The following is a 15,631-nucleotide window of genomic DNA, read 5'->3' as shown; positions in this document are numbered from 1 at the left end:
CGCCGGCCCCTACGCGCAACTTGGCGAGTAGTGAAGGCGCGCGCGGCGGCGGCGGTCGGCGGGCTGCCTGGGTGAGCTGCCGACGCTCCGGGCACAAAGGGACGCTCCTTAATTGAGTGCCGTTGAGCGGCCCGCAGCCTCGTACCGAACGCGCGGCGCGGAGGGGACCGGCCGGCCAGTGCGTCCCCGCCCTTCCTCGCAGTCAGTTGACTTTGAGCGAGGCGCCGCAACCTAACCGAAACGACACAGTCGCCCTGTGGCTTTCCTGTCATTCCGTTAGCTAGCCCGTGGTTTTCTGGAGGTAGCGTTTCCATGGATGTGGGGACACCTTAACAAAAGCTTTACGTTTTCACACGGAGACTAGTTTCTGCACTGTTCTTCAGATGGCCAGTGTAGAGGAAAATCGACGTTAAGCCATACGCATTTCTGGACATCTTGTACAGATAGCTACGTTGGGTTATTTTCTCAACACTGGCTCATCTGCAGTGGTATTCTTGGCTTCCTATGAGCCTGTCAGGCTCCCACCTTGATGACCACAACTCTTACTTTACGTGATGATCGGCCAGTCTGTCATGGGAAGTGTCTTCAGACCAGTACCTATTTTGAGACTGTCCTCACTGTTGCTTTTTTTTTTTTTTAGATTGAAGTAATTTTTCTTTCTTTCTTTCTTTCGTTTTTTGGGTTTTTTTGTTTTGTTTTGTTTTTTTCTCCGGTACGAGGAATCGAACTCACGACCTTGCGCTTGCCAGGCAAGCGCTGTGCCGCTGAGCTAAATCCCCACCCTACTGTCTTAGAACAGGGAGCAATTTTAAAGAAATGGGAAGCCTCTGCCAGTTCTGAGCAGGAGAAACTTTTGAGAAGAGCAAGTGTGGTGATTTTATTTACGTCTTAAGAGCTGGTGCCTTGCCGAGGTGTGGCTGCAGGTTGTGCTGTAGCTGTGGAAGGTGGCTGGGGTTTTGGCTGTGGGGCTGGAGTGTTGGGTACTAGGTTCAGAGGCACACAGCAGCAGCCCAAGGGTCTCCTGGGACCCTGGTTTTGGACCCGAACAGTCACTGCTGCTGAAACCACATTGGTTCAGTAGTTTGTTTCCTGCTCACTCCCCACAGAAGCTTCTGAAAGTGTCCAGGCAAAAGCGTGCATTCGAGGGCTTCCTGGAGCATCAGGTAAGGAAGAGGGAGAGTCTGCTGACGGCATCCCTGTTCAGATGGTCCACTGACTGACCCTGGGAAGTGGGTCTTTTCTGCTGAGGGTGTCCACTGGCTTGACCTGGTACAGCCAACAATCTCCTTTGGGCCTTAGTGATTTGGTAGTGTGTAGGTGTACACGGGGACGTTTTACGGCAGGTCTGGAAAGGGCATGAGAGGTGTGTGTCGTCCACTTGATGCACACCCTGACCCACTGTGTGTGCTAATGGGCTCATGCTGAGAGCTCTGGGAAGAGCCTTGCTTCTGAAAGCAGGGAAGCAGCTGTTTGCACTCAGAGCGCATCTCTAGGTGGAATCCTGCCAGACCGGCTCCCATGCGCCCTTCCCAGGCCCCAGCTCGCCTCCCTCCGATCTCCTTGGCAGGCCTGTGGCCACTGTCGTCCTTTGAGCCATTGCTTGGCTTCCCAGTCAGCATGTGGATGGCTTACTCCTTGCTGATCCCTCGCCTGGTATGGGGCCGGGACATAGTTTATGCTCAGTGTATTTTGCACAGTCTCTAACACCAGCTCTTGTCTGTGGGTGTGTTTGGAGAAGCAGATGTGTTAGTGTCCTGTATTCACTATACTTCTGCCAGTATCAGGGATCCGATATGCTGATGGGGAATCTGTTTCATGTTTTCCTCTTAGACCGTGGCCTTCTGTATTCTTTGGTTTGTAGTTGGTCACTCCAGCCTCAGCTTCAGTCTCCTGTGTGTTTCTGTGTTCGAATCTCCCTCTTAGGAGAACACTAACCCTGCACACCCTTGTCTTAACTTGACTACATTTACAGGTGGTCTGTTTCCCAACTCAGCCCACAACAGTGCAGTCTGGCCCATGGGGGTGCATGTGCGTGTGTGTGTGTGTGTGTGTGTGTGTGTGTGTGTGTGTGTATGAGCTTACAGAGAAGGACAACCAGGAGGCAGTGGAAGGGAGACTTACAAGCTTGAGGAAGTCATGGGTGGTCCCACACATGGCTCACATGGAGCAGATACCTGGGACCCAAGGCGGAAAGGCAAGATAGCTGGCTTGACCTGGGGAGGCTTAGCTGGTGATGACTGAGCAATGCATATGATGCAAAACTGTGTTTTGCTAAGAACAGTGGGGAGCATGACTGCCTGGGATGCCATGTCCCCAGACTCCAGTGACCCATGACTGGCCTGCTCTTATGGCCAGGGACCATGGTGTCCCTAAAGTCCAGCACTACACCCCTGACAGTGCTGGTAGCTGTGGGGTACAGTGGTCACCGTGGCTGTGTGGCTTGATAGGGCATGTTTTAAGGACCCCTGGGGTGCCCTTTGCTGCCTGGCATGCAGTAATTGCTCAATAAATGCAAGAACTATCTGCCTTACTATTTGTATTGTTCTCCTTGTTGCATCTTTGTCTGGAGAATGGGGAGGTAGGGAAGCAGCCCCTTGGGAGCAGGCCCAGAGCTGATGGGGTGGGTTTGCTAGAGTGGGTCTGGTATGGGAAGACAGACCAGCAAGGGTGGTGCCCTGCCCAGGGTCCAAGAGCCAGGGAGTAGTCGAGGCCAGACAGCCCAGCCTGGTGTGGCTGTGCCCAGGTGCAGGGGCGAAGGGGGCCTGGGTACGAGACGGCACTCTGCATAGGCGATGTGTGCCCAGGAAGAGCATGGCAGGCAGGGGGCCCCTGCGCTCTCCTCAGACCTGGAACTGCCGTCTCAGAGAACACTGGCAGATCCAGTTAGGGAGGAAGTTAGAGCTGCCCCACAGCTGTCAGTGGCTTGGAGAGATGAGCCTGCCATGGTGAAAACACTTTAGGTGGCTGTTACTGATGGCACTTTTGCCCCTGGGGGCAGAGGTCCCCCCACACCCAAGGGAAGCAGAGATGGGGAGATGGCCCCACATTCCAGCCCACCTGGGGCCCACCTTGGGAGGGAAACCCCCCTCCTCCGGCCAGGAAGGCGGAGCCCTTTGGTTTCCTCACCGTCTGCCTCTGTGAGGGTTGGAGGTTGGCCACTCCACAAGACTCTCACACCAGAGCGCTTTGGCCCCTGAGGGTGGGGAGGGGGCTGGAAGGTGCGATCTCTGGGCGAGGGGTTGCAGCCAAGCCTCATCCCTTTGCCTGCTGAAGCCCTCCTGTGAGCCCTTCTGCGGGGTACCCCAAAGGTGTCTCTGGGCCTGCTGCCTAGCACCCTAGAGCCCTCAAGCAGGAGGGTGACAGTGCATGTGGATGAAGAACAGGCCGCGCGCCTTCCTGAGCCTTTCCTTTCCATGGCCAGTCTCCTGGCCGAGTTGAACCTAGGGCAGAAGGTGAGGGCAGCTCCCTCCCTGCTGGGCCCTCGGTGCCCGCTTCATGTGGTGGCTTCCGCCTCCGTGCTTGGGATCACAGGGCAGCTTCCGTGGAGTCCCCGGGCTGCAGGCGATGTTCACGCCATGCTCCCCTCCAGCAGGCGCAGGGATAAAGGGTGGATGCCACTACCACGGGACCAGAGTACCCGCCAGGTAGGGGACAGGTGGGTGCTGAGGTCTCATGAGACCTGTGGAGCTGGGAAGGGGCAGAGCCGGGCTGCAGTGCCCAGTCCCTGGCGGGTGAACAAAAGGGACCTGAAAGGGTTGGGAGGAAGCTGTGGTGGGCGTGGGTGGGAAGCAGGCTCCTGGAAAAAACTTTACTTTTCAGACTGGGGAGATGTGTGGGAGGCAGCAGCCCTTAGTGTTAGGGGAGGCAGGGGGAAGGCAGAGCCGGCCTCCTAGGCCCAGATTCCTCTTTCTTACCCTGGTCTGTGCACATACTTTCCCAGCCTTGGTGCCTCGTGCTTAGAGTGAAGACGCTGATGGGACCCCATTATAAACTGTGTTGTAGTTAAGGTGATAACCTGGCGTGGCGCTGTAGCTGATTATCTTTGCCCTTTTGACCTGGCACTGGATCAGTAGAGCACGGGCCAGAACATAACATTGGTGTTCGGCATGGGAGGTGAGGACCCCTCTAAACCACAGGAGACCATCACCAGGCCAGGGACTTGTGAAGAAGATGAAACTGGTGGAGCATGGATGGGACACAGCCAGACATCATAGGATTCTAATATAGTACGCACGTCTTTCTCCAGCATGGAGACCCTCACAGATGCAGGAAGATCTGGTTGGCGGGAGTAAGCGCCCAGAGCAGCATGAGACAGGAAGTGACCCCTGTGCTTTGTGAGAAGGGCGGAAATACGTTTGTTGTTACATCCCTGTTGTGTAGTTTATCATGTTCTTAGAGTCGTTGACCATTGTGCATGTGTGTCAGACACATCGTGTGCAGTACCAGGAAGCACGAGCCGTTCATTGCCTTTCACAGACCCTGTGTGTAAATCTCGGGGGTAGTTTTGAAACCCACATGCTTAATTCACATCTTATACAATTGGGCAGATGTTCAAAAGCACCTCAGTGACTTCTCTTTTTTTTTTTGGTACCGGGAATCAAACTCTCAATCTCATATTTGCCAGTCTGGCTCTGTGCCCCGAGCTGTATCCCCGGCCTGCCTCATTGACTTCTGTCAGTAGGACTGCAGAGCTCTTCAGAAGTTGCCTTGGGTTGGTTAGGTCATTGTTCCTCTGGAAGTGTCCTCAGGATAGGATGTCGTCCCTTCAAAAGTATCGTCAACCTAGAAGTCGGGGGAGGGACAAAGGGGATGAAAAGAACTGAGCCGTGTTGTCTCCGTGTACCAGCCTCCCACGAGGAACGTGATCACTGTGTACTGCAAACGGGTGCTAATAAAAGGTTGAAGAGGAAGCAGAGTGTCATCAGGTCGTCACTCACCTGACAGTCTCAAGGTTAGGTCCTTTCTTCTCTGGGAATCTCCACAGGGTTAGGTCATCTGTGCTCCTGAAGTCTCCTCAGAGTGAGGCTGTCACTCCATCAGTAGGATGCAGTACTGAGTTGGAGGCTATTGCTCTTCCAGAAACCCCCTTTTGGTTAGATGGTCACTCCTCCTGGTTCCCCAGAGTAGCCCATTGTTCCTCCAGGTGCCTCTGAAAGGGTAGGACGGTGCGTCTCCTGACGTCTCCTCAGAGACAGATCATGGCTCTTCTGGAGGTCTCCTCAAGTGAGGTAATCCCTCTTCCAGAAGTCTCTTCAGGGTCAGATCATCATTGCTCTAGAAGCCACCTCCGTGAGATCATGAGTGTCTGGCGTTTCCCCCACGGTTAGGATATCGCTCCTCCAGAAGTCTTGCCAGGGTTAAGTCACTGCTTCTCCAGAAGTCTCCCCAGGGTTGTGTCATTCCTGCTGTGTAGCTCATCACTCCTCTGGAAACTTCCTCAGGATTTAGGTCACTCTTCCAGAAGCCTCTTCATTGTTCCACCAAAAGACTTGGAGGGGTAAGAGAAGTCTTCTCAGTTAAGTCATTGTGCCTTTGGAAGTCTCAGTCCTCCAGAAGACTCCACAGTTGGGTCCTTGAGGCTCTGAAGACTCTCTCAGGATTGGGTTATTTCTCTTCCAGAAGTAACCTCAGTGAGTTAATTTACTCCTCCAGAAGTCTTGGATTAGTTGTTGTATGTCCTGGTGTCTCCCAGGTTAGGTCGCTCCTTCCCTTTGGTATTGAGTCAGCTCCTCCAGAAGTCTCCCTCAGGCTAGGTCGTTGTCCCCCCAGAACGCTGAGAGATACATAGGTCTTCACTCCTCTGAAATTCTCTTCAGAAATCTCCTCAGGGCTAAGTCGTTGTACCGCCATATTCTTCTAGGTAGGTCATTCTTCCTCTGGAAGTCTTAAATCGTCATTATTCCAGAAAGTCGCACTCAGGATTGGTCTCTGTTTCTCCCTGTGTTTTCTCAGCGTTAAGTCATAACTTCTCGGCCAGTTTTTTGAGTTACTCATGGATCCTCCTGATGTCTCTTAAGCATCATTGTTGATCCTTCAGAAGTTCCCCCAGAGTTAAGTTATTTTCTTCTAGAACTCCCTTTGGGATGGGGTTTTGTTGCGTGCAAGTCTCAGTGTTAGGTCTTTGGGCCTCTTGAATTTTCCTGTTTGATTATTCCTCCTTAGGAAGGCTCCTTAGGACTAGGTCATCACTCCTCTCCAAGTCTCCTCAGTCGGGTCTTCACCCCTCCAGGGCTCTGCTCAGGGTTAGAGAAGACTTCCTACTGTTGGGAAGTCTTCTCGGGCTTAGGTCGTCATTCCATTGAAAGTCTTATAAATCAGGTCATCATGCTTCTGAAAATCAGCTCAAGGTTAGATTACTGCTTCTGCTGACGTGCCCAGGGTTAGGTCAGCCCTTCTCCCAGAGTGGCCCCAGAGTTAGGTCATTCCTCCTCCTGAGGTCTCCCTGGGGTGAGCCATAATGCCTCCAGGAATCTCAGGATGGGCTTATTAGTTCTCTAGAAGTTCCCTCCAGGTTAGGCCATTAATCCTCCTGTCTCCCCATAGGGAAATTCTCTTCCAGAATTTCTTCAGGTTTTTATCATTGCCCCTCTGAGATTCTCGAGGTTAGGTCACCACACTTCCGGAAGTCTCTCAGGTGTCTTCTTAGGTTCACCACTTCCCCCGGAAGTCTCAGGGCTCGGTCACAGTTTCCCCGGAAGTCTCCTCAGTCAGACCATCAGTGTGCTGCAGGTCTATTTAGGGTTAGGTTATTGATATTCTAGAAGTCTCCTTGGCGTCAGTTCAGTGCTCTTCCAGAAGCCTCCTCAGTGAGGTCATGGCTTTTCCAGAAGTCTCAGGTTATATCACATATACCTGGCAGGGGAGATACCATGACTCCAGAGGTAGTTTCCCAGGGCAAGGCTTATCCATTGCACTGTTCGGTTGTTGCTCTTCTGGAAGTGTTGCTCGTGGGCAAGTCATCGCTCTTCGGGAAGTCTCCTCAGGGTTAGAGTCATTGCTCCTTCAAAAGCTTCAAAGACTGGGCATTGTTCATGCTTGTAATCCCAGCACTTGGGAGGCTGAGGCAGGAGGATTGCCTGGAGTTCAATACCAGCCTGGGCTACATAGTGAGTTCATGTCAGCCTGAGCTATACAGCAAGACCCTGTCTCCATAAATGCATAAATAAACAAACAATCTTTGCTAAGCTGAGTGTTTTACACGCCTGTGATCCCACCACCTTGAAGGCTGAGGCAGGAGGGCTGTTGCAAGTTTGAGGCCAATCTGGGCTATGTAGCAAGACTCCATCTCAAAAAACAAGTCTCCCCAAGGCTTGTGTCATCTGTTCTGTAGAAGCTTCCTCAGGGTTCAGTCATCATCTCACCAACTATCTTCTCAGGTCATTGCTTCTCCAGAAGTCTCAATTAAGTTATGGCCCCTATGGAAGTCTCTCTGGATTGGATTCAGCACTGCTCTGAAAGTCTCATTGTTTTTTTGTTGTTTTGTTTTTCCTTTGGGTAGTTGGGTTTGTTTGTTTGTTTGTTTAACAAGGTCTTGCTATGTAATTAGTCCAAGCTGGCCTTGAACTCACTTTGTAGCCCAGGCTGGCCTCCAACTCTCAACTATTCTCCTGCCTCAGCCTCCCAAGTGCTGAGGTTACAGGCTGGCTAGGTCATTGTTTCTTTAAAAGTCTCCCAGTATATCAGCACTCATGGGTCATAACTCCACTGGAAGTCTCCAGGGTTGAGTCATTGCCCCTCCAGAAATCTCAGTGTGAGGTCATTGCTTCCAGAAGGCTCCTCAGCAGGTTCCTAGCTCCTCTAGAATTCCCTCAGGGATTGCTCTGGAGACCTGTGGAGGTTCCTCGGATCCTCACTCTCTGGACACCTCCTTAGGGTCAGTCATCAGTCCTCCAGTTCTCCTCAGAGCTGGGCCTCTCCTCAGGGCATCTCTGGTGGGGGCTCCCTCAGGCCCAGGCCAGTGCGTGCCTGCACCCGCCTGCTCCCCGCACCCGTGTGGAGCAGCGAGGTGCCTTCCCCATCTCCCTGGAACCTGGCTTCTCCTCATCCCTTTTGGGTCTTTTTTCCCCAGGACTCTTGGTCAGTCTGGTCTCCAAGGAGGCCCTTCTGGGCTGGAAATTGTCCTTCAGCGCGAGCATCTGCAAGTTTTGTGAGCTGCTCCTCCCGGTGCTGTTTCTGGCTGTGCTGGAGAATTGATTGCTGCCCCACTTGGATCACTTTTTGAATTCCGTTATCTTTTCTATTTTCGGACTGCCCCGCTTTCTGCTTTCTAGGAGTTTCCCTCGATTCTATGTTCCAGTCTAACCCCTGTGTGTAGTTTGTTTTGCGCCTTTCTTTTACCAGCATGGTTTTAATTTCCAAGAGCACTTTTTCTGCTTCTTGTGTGGTTTTTAAATAGCATCCATTCTTTCCATGGATACAGTGGCTTCTTTTTGTCTTTTTGTTCCGTATGTTGATCATTGTTTTTGCTTCCTTCCTTAACTTAGGCCTCCAGGTATTGGCCATGGTTGGTGTTGCGTGGAACAGGCTCCAGGGCTGCTCCTGCTCAGCCTCGGTTGGGGCTGGGGCTTGGGGTCGGTTGCGGCGGGTCCTGCGAGGCTTGTGGTCTGTGGGGTTCCCTCTGAGGCTCTGCTGCCTTCAGGATCCCAGGGCCTTTCCTCCCAGGCTGCCCGCTTTCCAGGGAGACCCCACCCCCTCTGCCCGCATCCCGCCAGCAAGGCCAGGGGCCCCATGCACCTCTGGGGCTTCCGTGGCTGAGCACCTAGCTGGTGTCGGATCCAGCAGCCTGGCGCTGCCGCTCGGTCTGTCACACCTGTGCTCTTCCTGCGGAGCTCCTGCGCTGCTCTACACGCCCTGCTCTGTCCCGAGTCTCCCCGCAAGGGTTTGGATGTCAGCCTGTCCCCGTCCTGTCCCCGCGAAGGTGTTCGCCTTGAATCAGTTAGCGCTGCATGTGCTGTTCTTCTCACAAGACGTGGAAGGGGTACAGCCCATCCTGCGGTTGCAGCGTAGTCCACTCCCGTGATCTGTCGTGGCCACTTCACATTCCCCTTTGTGGCGTACTGTGGGTGACACTAATGCCACATCTGTGTCGGGTGCCAAGGAACGGCTGTGGGGGACAGTGTTTGGAGTGTTGGCTTTGCCCCCATGGAGAGAATCCCTCCCAGGAGGGAGGAGTCCAGGAGTGGGAGAAAGCCTTTTAGGGTGGCATCAGAGCCCCTCGGAGTTGCGTCCCCTCAGTGAACACGTTCACAGTTGGGGCCATCATTCGAATGTCTCGCTGTCTGGGCAGCGTGAACCACCAGCGCTGCATGTACGATTCCCATTTTTATTAGTGAAAAGACCAGTAAAAGTGGTTAGATCTGTTTGTACCACTTCTGTACAAGCCGCCCAATGGGACAGTCAGACGGGCAGGTCGGTGCCCAGCCCAAATGTGTTAATAACCTAGAGCAGTCCAGTGTGTCTGCTGAGGTATTTAACCACTCACCTGCGCGCAGGTGGGCTTATGCTCGGCGCTTGGCTGACAGTGCCCCCTGGTGGTTGCCTGTTTCAGGATGACACTGCTGAGCTGTGCATCTTGGCACAGTGGACAGAAAAATGGTAGAGTAGAAAGACTCCCTGTGAGCGGGACCCCAAGGGTAGATGGCGTGACAGAGCTGTGCTACAGGGTGGAGGGCAGGGCCGGCCAGCAGCCCAGGGGGCCGGGTCAGGTCCGTGGCTCCTCCTCCCCCTGGCTCCCAAGGCTCCGCCGTCTCCAGGGGCCTGCCGTCCCTGCCTGGGGGAGACCTCCTGACGGACACCAGCGCTTCCTTCATGAGAGTGTGGGCTGTTGAGGAGGACCCCGGCCCCACTAGGGCCAGCCTCCCTGCCCTGGGCTCCGAGCTCACACCCGCCAGCCGGGACCAGGGACGGGTGGCAGTTGGCACACTCAGGACTTGACCTCAGAGGATGAGTCAGCTGGGGTCGTGGGCACAAGGCACCCCCAGGAGTTACCGAGGGGTCTGTGTCGGGTGCCAAGGAACGGCTGTGGGGGACAGTGGCCTGGGAGGAGTGGGGAAGGCCCCCACTTGGGCTCAGGGGTCCAGTGGGCCACTGCTGTAAGAGCGAGGTGCCCAGGCTGGACAGGAAAGGGGTGTCGGTGATGATGGTGGCTGTCTCAGCCATCCAGCCCCGGCTGCCCCCAGCCGCTGCAGTCACTGAGGAGACCCCAGGGCCCCCAGTTTCTGCTGTGACCTGGCCGAGGCTCCAGGCAGATGCGTCGTGGCCACATTGAGGAAGCCCTGAGTGACCCCGTGTGTGCCCTGTCTGTGTCGTCACCCCATAGATGCTAGACGAGAACCACCACCTGATCCAGTGCATCCTGGACTACCAGAGCAAGGGCAAGGCGGCCGAGTGCACGCAGTGAGTCCCCCAGCGGCGCGTGGCGCAGGGTGTGTCTGTGCGGAAACCTGGGTCAGATGCGTCCTTGAGCAGCACCTCCCCACCCCCAGTGAGAGGTGCAGCCAGGAGCAGAAGCCTCTGGAAGGGAGTGGAGGAGGGGAGGCGTGCTGGGGAGCCCAGGCCAGCCGGAGCCCACAGCTCCACAGCCAGTAGTAGATACACCAGCACCTCCAGGTGGGATGTCCCGTGGCCCCAAGGGCCCAACACAGGACATAGAGTAGGCGATGCTGGCCACCAGGCGTACCTGGGTCGGGAGGTATGGAAGCACCCGTGTGAAAGGCTTTGGACCCCACCCTCCAGGCTTGATGTGCGTGAGTGCCCTGGGACCCAGGAATGACGTGTGTGAGGCTCTTTGAATCCCCCAGATCTTCCGATTTCCTTCCTGTGTGTCTCAGGGTGGCCAGTGCCATTGAGTTAGCCTGCTGCCTGGCAGGGCGGGAGCAGGGCTCTGTCCCCTGCAGACCCCACCTCCTTGGGGCCTGTCCCCCAACCTCCGGTCTCTGAACAGACCTAGCACACCTCCCATCTGGTCCCACCGCGGTGTGGGAGCCTGTGGGAACTCGGCTGGATCCACTGCCTGCCCGCCCACCCCTTCCTGGGCCACCGTGTACTGCCATGTGCCTCTTTACAGCTGGGCAACCAGACCAGTACCTGGGTGTCTTCTGGGGCCACTGTCCTGCAGGGCTTTGGCTGGAGGTCCCTGCCTCAGGAATCCACTCCTCACCACAGGTACCAGCAGATCCTGCACCGGAACCTGGTCTACCTGGCCACCATAGCAGACTCCAACCAGAACATGCAGTCTCTGCTCCCTGCTGTGAGTACCCCGAGCTGGGGAACCGGGCCTCTATTTACCATCAAGGATCAGACTGCTGCAGAGCAGGTTCTAAGCATGTCACCTCAAGTAGGAAAATGACCTGCAGGAACCAGACAGTGGGGGAGGTTGCAGAAACCAGGGGGCATGGGCACGGTGACACGATCCCTCCCGGGATGCAAGGGTAAAGGACAGTGTCTGAGGTGGGTGAGTTAGACTGGGGCTGTGAGCTGTTTGGCAGAGGGAAGTAACCCCACTAGGAGTGGTGGACAGCAGGTGTCTGCACAGACAGAGAGGAGTGGAGGTTCTCGTAGGCCTTTGTACCCCTCCGTTTTTCTTGTGCTGGGGTCATCCAGGGCCGCTGCACTGTGAGTCCTTCTGCATGGTGTGAGCAGTTACAGCCCGGGCACATGTGCTGCGGTGATGAAGAGCAGATCTGAAAGAGGAAAATCCTAGCGCAGTAAGCCTTCAGATGTCAGTATAAATGTTTTATTTCCTGTTTGATTTTTTTAAAGTACATTTTCTTCAAATTAAATTTTGACTGTGAAGCCGGATCCTGTGGCTGCAGCCTCGGCCTCCTTGTACTGAGACGGAGAGCACAGACCAGAACAGGGCCAGCCCCAGCTTGACCGGGGCTAGCAGTGAGGTGTGAGGACACCTGTGTCACCAGGGATGGCTCACCTTCCAGTGCCCCTGGAAATGGTGGCGCTTAAGAACACAGAACGTGAAGCCAGCCTTGACTGGCCTCTCAGATCAGTCCTTGCAGAGACCAGCAGATCCTGCTGGACTTCCTGTTTATGGCCAGTAGACAGCTCCCGTGTACAAGCCTTTAAGGCAGTGTCAGGTGGAGAGCCAGAAGTGAGGGCCGGGGTCACCTGGACTCTTCCTCCCTGCTGCGCCCTGTGCTCAGAAGTGGCTGGGGGACAGGGACGGGCGGGGAGTAGATGTGGGAGTACAGCAGTAGCATAAACCAGCTGGTGCAAAGGCCCGAGACATGGAGGGGATGTGGATGCTGAGGCGCCTGGCCAACGGGGTCCCAGCAGGATAGAGGGGCTGCAGGGTGGGGGCCGGCGAAGGAGCCCCCTTCGTCCCAGGAAGGACACACTTTTTAGCATCTGAACACACGTGGCTGAACTCAGCTGTCATCTGTGTCCTGAGTATTTATGTGCACCCTCTTTCATCCCCACCTGACCTGAAACGTTCTGCCCGGTGACTGTGGCCAGCCTGCGGAGTGTGACAGTGGCTGTAGGTTATGGCCCCACCGCAGATGGCCGTGAACCCCTGGGTGGCTGTGGCAGCTGTCCTCTGTGAGGTCACTGTCCTCACCTAACCTTCCCACCGCCCGCAGCCACCAACCCAGAACATGAACCTGGGCCCTGGAGGCCTGAGTCAGAGTGGCTCCAGCCAAGGCCTGCACCCCCAGGGCAGCCTCAGCGACGCCATCAGCACTGGCCTCCCCCCAGCCTCCCTCATGCAAGGCCAGCTCGGCAACGGTGAGTGCAGCCCCACACCGGGAGTTCCCCGTGACAGAGTCACCAGGCAGCTGCGGGCGATGAGCGCCCCCGGCCGAGCACCGCTCACCCACAGGGCTGGGCACAGCGCAGGGTGGGGAGCACGCAGCCCACTCTGTTCAGACACTGGCAGCGGGGGCCACTTCAAATGCAACCTGTGCAGATTTCTAGTAAGAAAGAATCGTTACTATCTTTGTGTTGGGAAGTTCCCGCCCTCACTATGGGCCTCCGCTAAATTCTTAGCCGCCTTCTACTACTACTATTACTGCTCCTACTACTGCTAACTTGAGACAGGGTCTCACCAAATCACTAAGTTGCCCAAGCTGGGCTCCGATGTGATCTCCAGCCTCATCCTCCAAGAGTGCTCCGATTGCAGGTGTACGCCCCACGCCTAGTAGACTGGAAACTGTTAAGAGCGGTTTAACAGGGGGCATGTGGTTCATCTGGTATTGCATGAGTGTGTTAACTTACTTTTTCACTCTCCACCTAATCATTTACTTCCTGCATGTCATGTTGCCCTTCTCAAAATGACCTGAAGGAAACTGGGGTGTCTTCATCCCCAGAGGTGGTGACCTGGCCTCCCACACCTGATGGCTCTCCCCAACACCGCTCCCGCAGGTCCAAACCACGTGTCCATGCAGCAGACAGCACAGAGCACGCTTCCTACGACCTCCATGAGCATGTCAGGTAGTGGCCACGGTACTGCGCCTGGCTACAGCCACTCGGGACCTGCCTCACAGAGCGTCCCCATGCAGGGCCAAGGTGCCATCGGCAACTACGTGTCTCGGACCAACATCAACATGCAGTCCAACCCAGGTACTGCTCTCCTCCACGCAGCCCAGGGAGCACGGCCTGGCTCCAAGACCTTTAGGAACGCCAGGTTGTACAGGAGGTCCCCAAGGGGCTGCCCTTCTGGAGGGCACTGGAGCAGAGGAGAGCATGACAGTGTGGTGGCCTCTTCTGGGACACAGAGGTGCCACCCCTGGGCTGTTTCTCACAGAGGCTTGAGGGAAGCTGTCCAAGAAAGGGTGGCCTTGGCCATGGGTCTGAGGTCCTGCACTGGGCTCGGGTGGGGCACAGTCACCCTTGCACTTGGTCACCTGTCAGAGCCACAGAAGTAGGAAGGAACAAGATCAGGCAGCACCAGGCTGGCGCCCTCCAGTGGGGCTGTCCTCAGGGGCCACTGGCCACGGCATGGAGATGGCAAGTGGCAGGTCCCAGTGTGGGTGTTCCCTGAGTAATGAAGCCACCAGATATTAGAGGGTTATTTATCAAAAGGATGGGAAGTATTTCTGTAATAATTTTCATAATAATTACATACTAAAAATTTATTTTGGAAATACTAGCTCCAATAAAATGTATTATTAAAATTTATTTCACCTGGGTTTTTTTTTTCCACATGTTCAATGTAGTTACTAGGACCTTTTTTGGGGGTGGGATGGGGTATTGGGAATCGAACTCATGACCTTGTGCTTGCCAGGCAGGCGCTTGTGCCACTGAGCTAAATCCCCAGCCCGGTTACTAGGAACCTTATGCGGCTTCTGTCCTGTTGCTATGGGGCAGTGCGGCTCTGGGGGTGTCTGAGCAGAGGACACAGGCTGAGTTTCACTGGGCCCAGACTGGGGGGAGCCGTGAGGCCAGGCCTTCCCCACAGGCTGTCTCTGGTGTTGTCCCCACATCAGTACATTTAAAACAGCTGCTGCGGAGGGCTGGCGTCTGACGTGTGTGCCAAAGCGTGGGCACAGCTTGTGCTGTGAAGGTGTGACTGGGGTCAAGGGTGATGTTCTCATGTGGAGCTTGAGAACATGATAGAGGTCGGCCTGGGGGGCCAGGTTTGCAGCAGGTGGGGAAATCAAAGGCAGCGCCAGGCCGCCGCCCCCCAGCCTCCCCGGGACTGTGGGGTCTCGTCCTGTCCCGTAGTTTCCATGATGCACCAGCAGGCGGCTACCTCCCACTACAACTCAGCACAGGGTGGAAGCCAGCACTACCAGGGCCAGTCATCCATCGCCATGATGGGCCAGGGCGGCCAGGGGAGCAGCATGATGGGGCAGCGGCCCATGGCACCCTACCGGCCATCCCAGCAAGGTAAGGCCTGTTCCCCCCGCCCAGCCGTGTGTCTGGAAGCAGTCTGCTGCAAAGGGCCGGCGAGCATGGTTTTCTCCATGTTGAACTGGAGGGTTGTGAGGTTCACATCATCACGTGCTGGGGATGTCTGCGGGTCTCTCTGTTAGAGGTCCTGATGGGGCCAGGCGTGAGTCTGGTGTCCTGGGGGGTGGTTGTTCCCAGTGCTTCATGCAGAGTGTTTCAGGGTTGGGCATTGGAAGGGAGGACGCCCCGTTCCCTCAGAGGCTGAGTGGGTGCTCTCGGGCATGAGGCCTCCTGGCAGGCCCTGCTGATGAGCTGTCTCAGCTGCAGGGAACACTGGCCCGGCTGCCTGCTGGTCCTGAGTGTCGTGTCTACCCGCAGGCTCTTCCCAGCAGTACCTGGGCCAGGAGGAGTACTACAGTGAGCAGTACAGCCACAGCCAGGGTGCCTCGGAACCTATGAGCCAGCAGTACTACCCGGACGGTGAGGATGCCGTGCTGGCTTGCACAAGCCACTCGGCTTGCTGTTCCTTGGGCGTTCGGAGCAGTAGCCCCTGACGCTCCTCCAGCAAACATCACGGGTCCCGTGTGCTCATGCACGTTGGGGTTGGCATGAGGGCTGCGTTCTGCAGGGTGTTTTGGGGCATGCTGCCTGCCGCTTGCCTCCGTGAGGCTTCTCCCTTTCCCAAAAGGCTGGCAAGGCCAGGCCCTCCCTGTGGTAGGTGGAGGTGAACCTTTCAGCAAGATGGGCCCAAACTCGCAGAGAAGTGTGTGCAGAAAGCTGGCAGACC

General features: G+C 55.7%; 1 protein-coding gene across 7 annotated transcripts in view; it reads left to right on the top strand.

The window, feature by feature from the left end:
* Positions 1-52: 52 nt before the first annotated feature.
* Ss18l1 (synovial sarcoma translocation gene on chromosome 18-like 1) overlaps positions 53-15,631 on the top strand; it is a 31,682-nt gene continuing 16,103 nt past the window's right edge. Inside the window, exons 1-8 of one of the 7 annotated variants that reach the window (XM_013507508.1) lie at positions 154-301; positions 1,107-1,163; positions 10,319-10,395; positions 11,164-11,248; positions 12,594-12,738; positions 13,375-13,572; positions 14,677-14,841; positions 15,223-15,324. In XM_013507508.1, coding sequence (XP_013362962.1) covers positions 10,319-10,395; positions 11,164-11,248; positions 12,594-12,738; positions 13,375-13,572; positions 14,677-14,841; positions 15,223-15,324 — 772 coding nt within the window. In that variant the 5' untranslated portion in view covers positions 154-301; positions 1,107-1,163. Of the gene's footprint in view, positions 72-153; positions 302-997; positions 1,164-7,847; positions 7,874-10,318; positions 10,396-11,163; positions 11,249-11,601; positions 11,706-12,593; positions 12,739-13,374; positions 13,573-14,676; positions 14,842-15,222; positions 15,325-15,631 lie in introns of those variants that run through there. The other 6 variants (XR_264698.2, XM_013507509.1, XM_013507510.1 and 3 more) reach the window with 6 other exon arrangements.

This window comes from Chinchilla lanigera, unplaced genomic scaffold (assembly GCF_000276665.1).
Source record: "Chinchilla lanigera isolate Chin_1 unplaced genomic scaffold, ChiLan1.0 scaffold00127, whole genome shotgun sequence".
NCBI classification, from domain to species: Eukaryota; Metazoa; Chordata; class Mammalia; order Rodentia; family Chinchillidae; genus Chinchilla; species Chinchilla lanigera.
The sequence above is the reverse complement of the archived record's forward strand: the minus strand, read 5'-3'. Positions and strand labels throughout refer to the sequence as shown.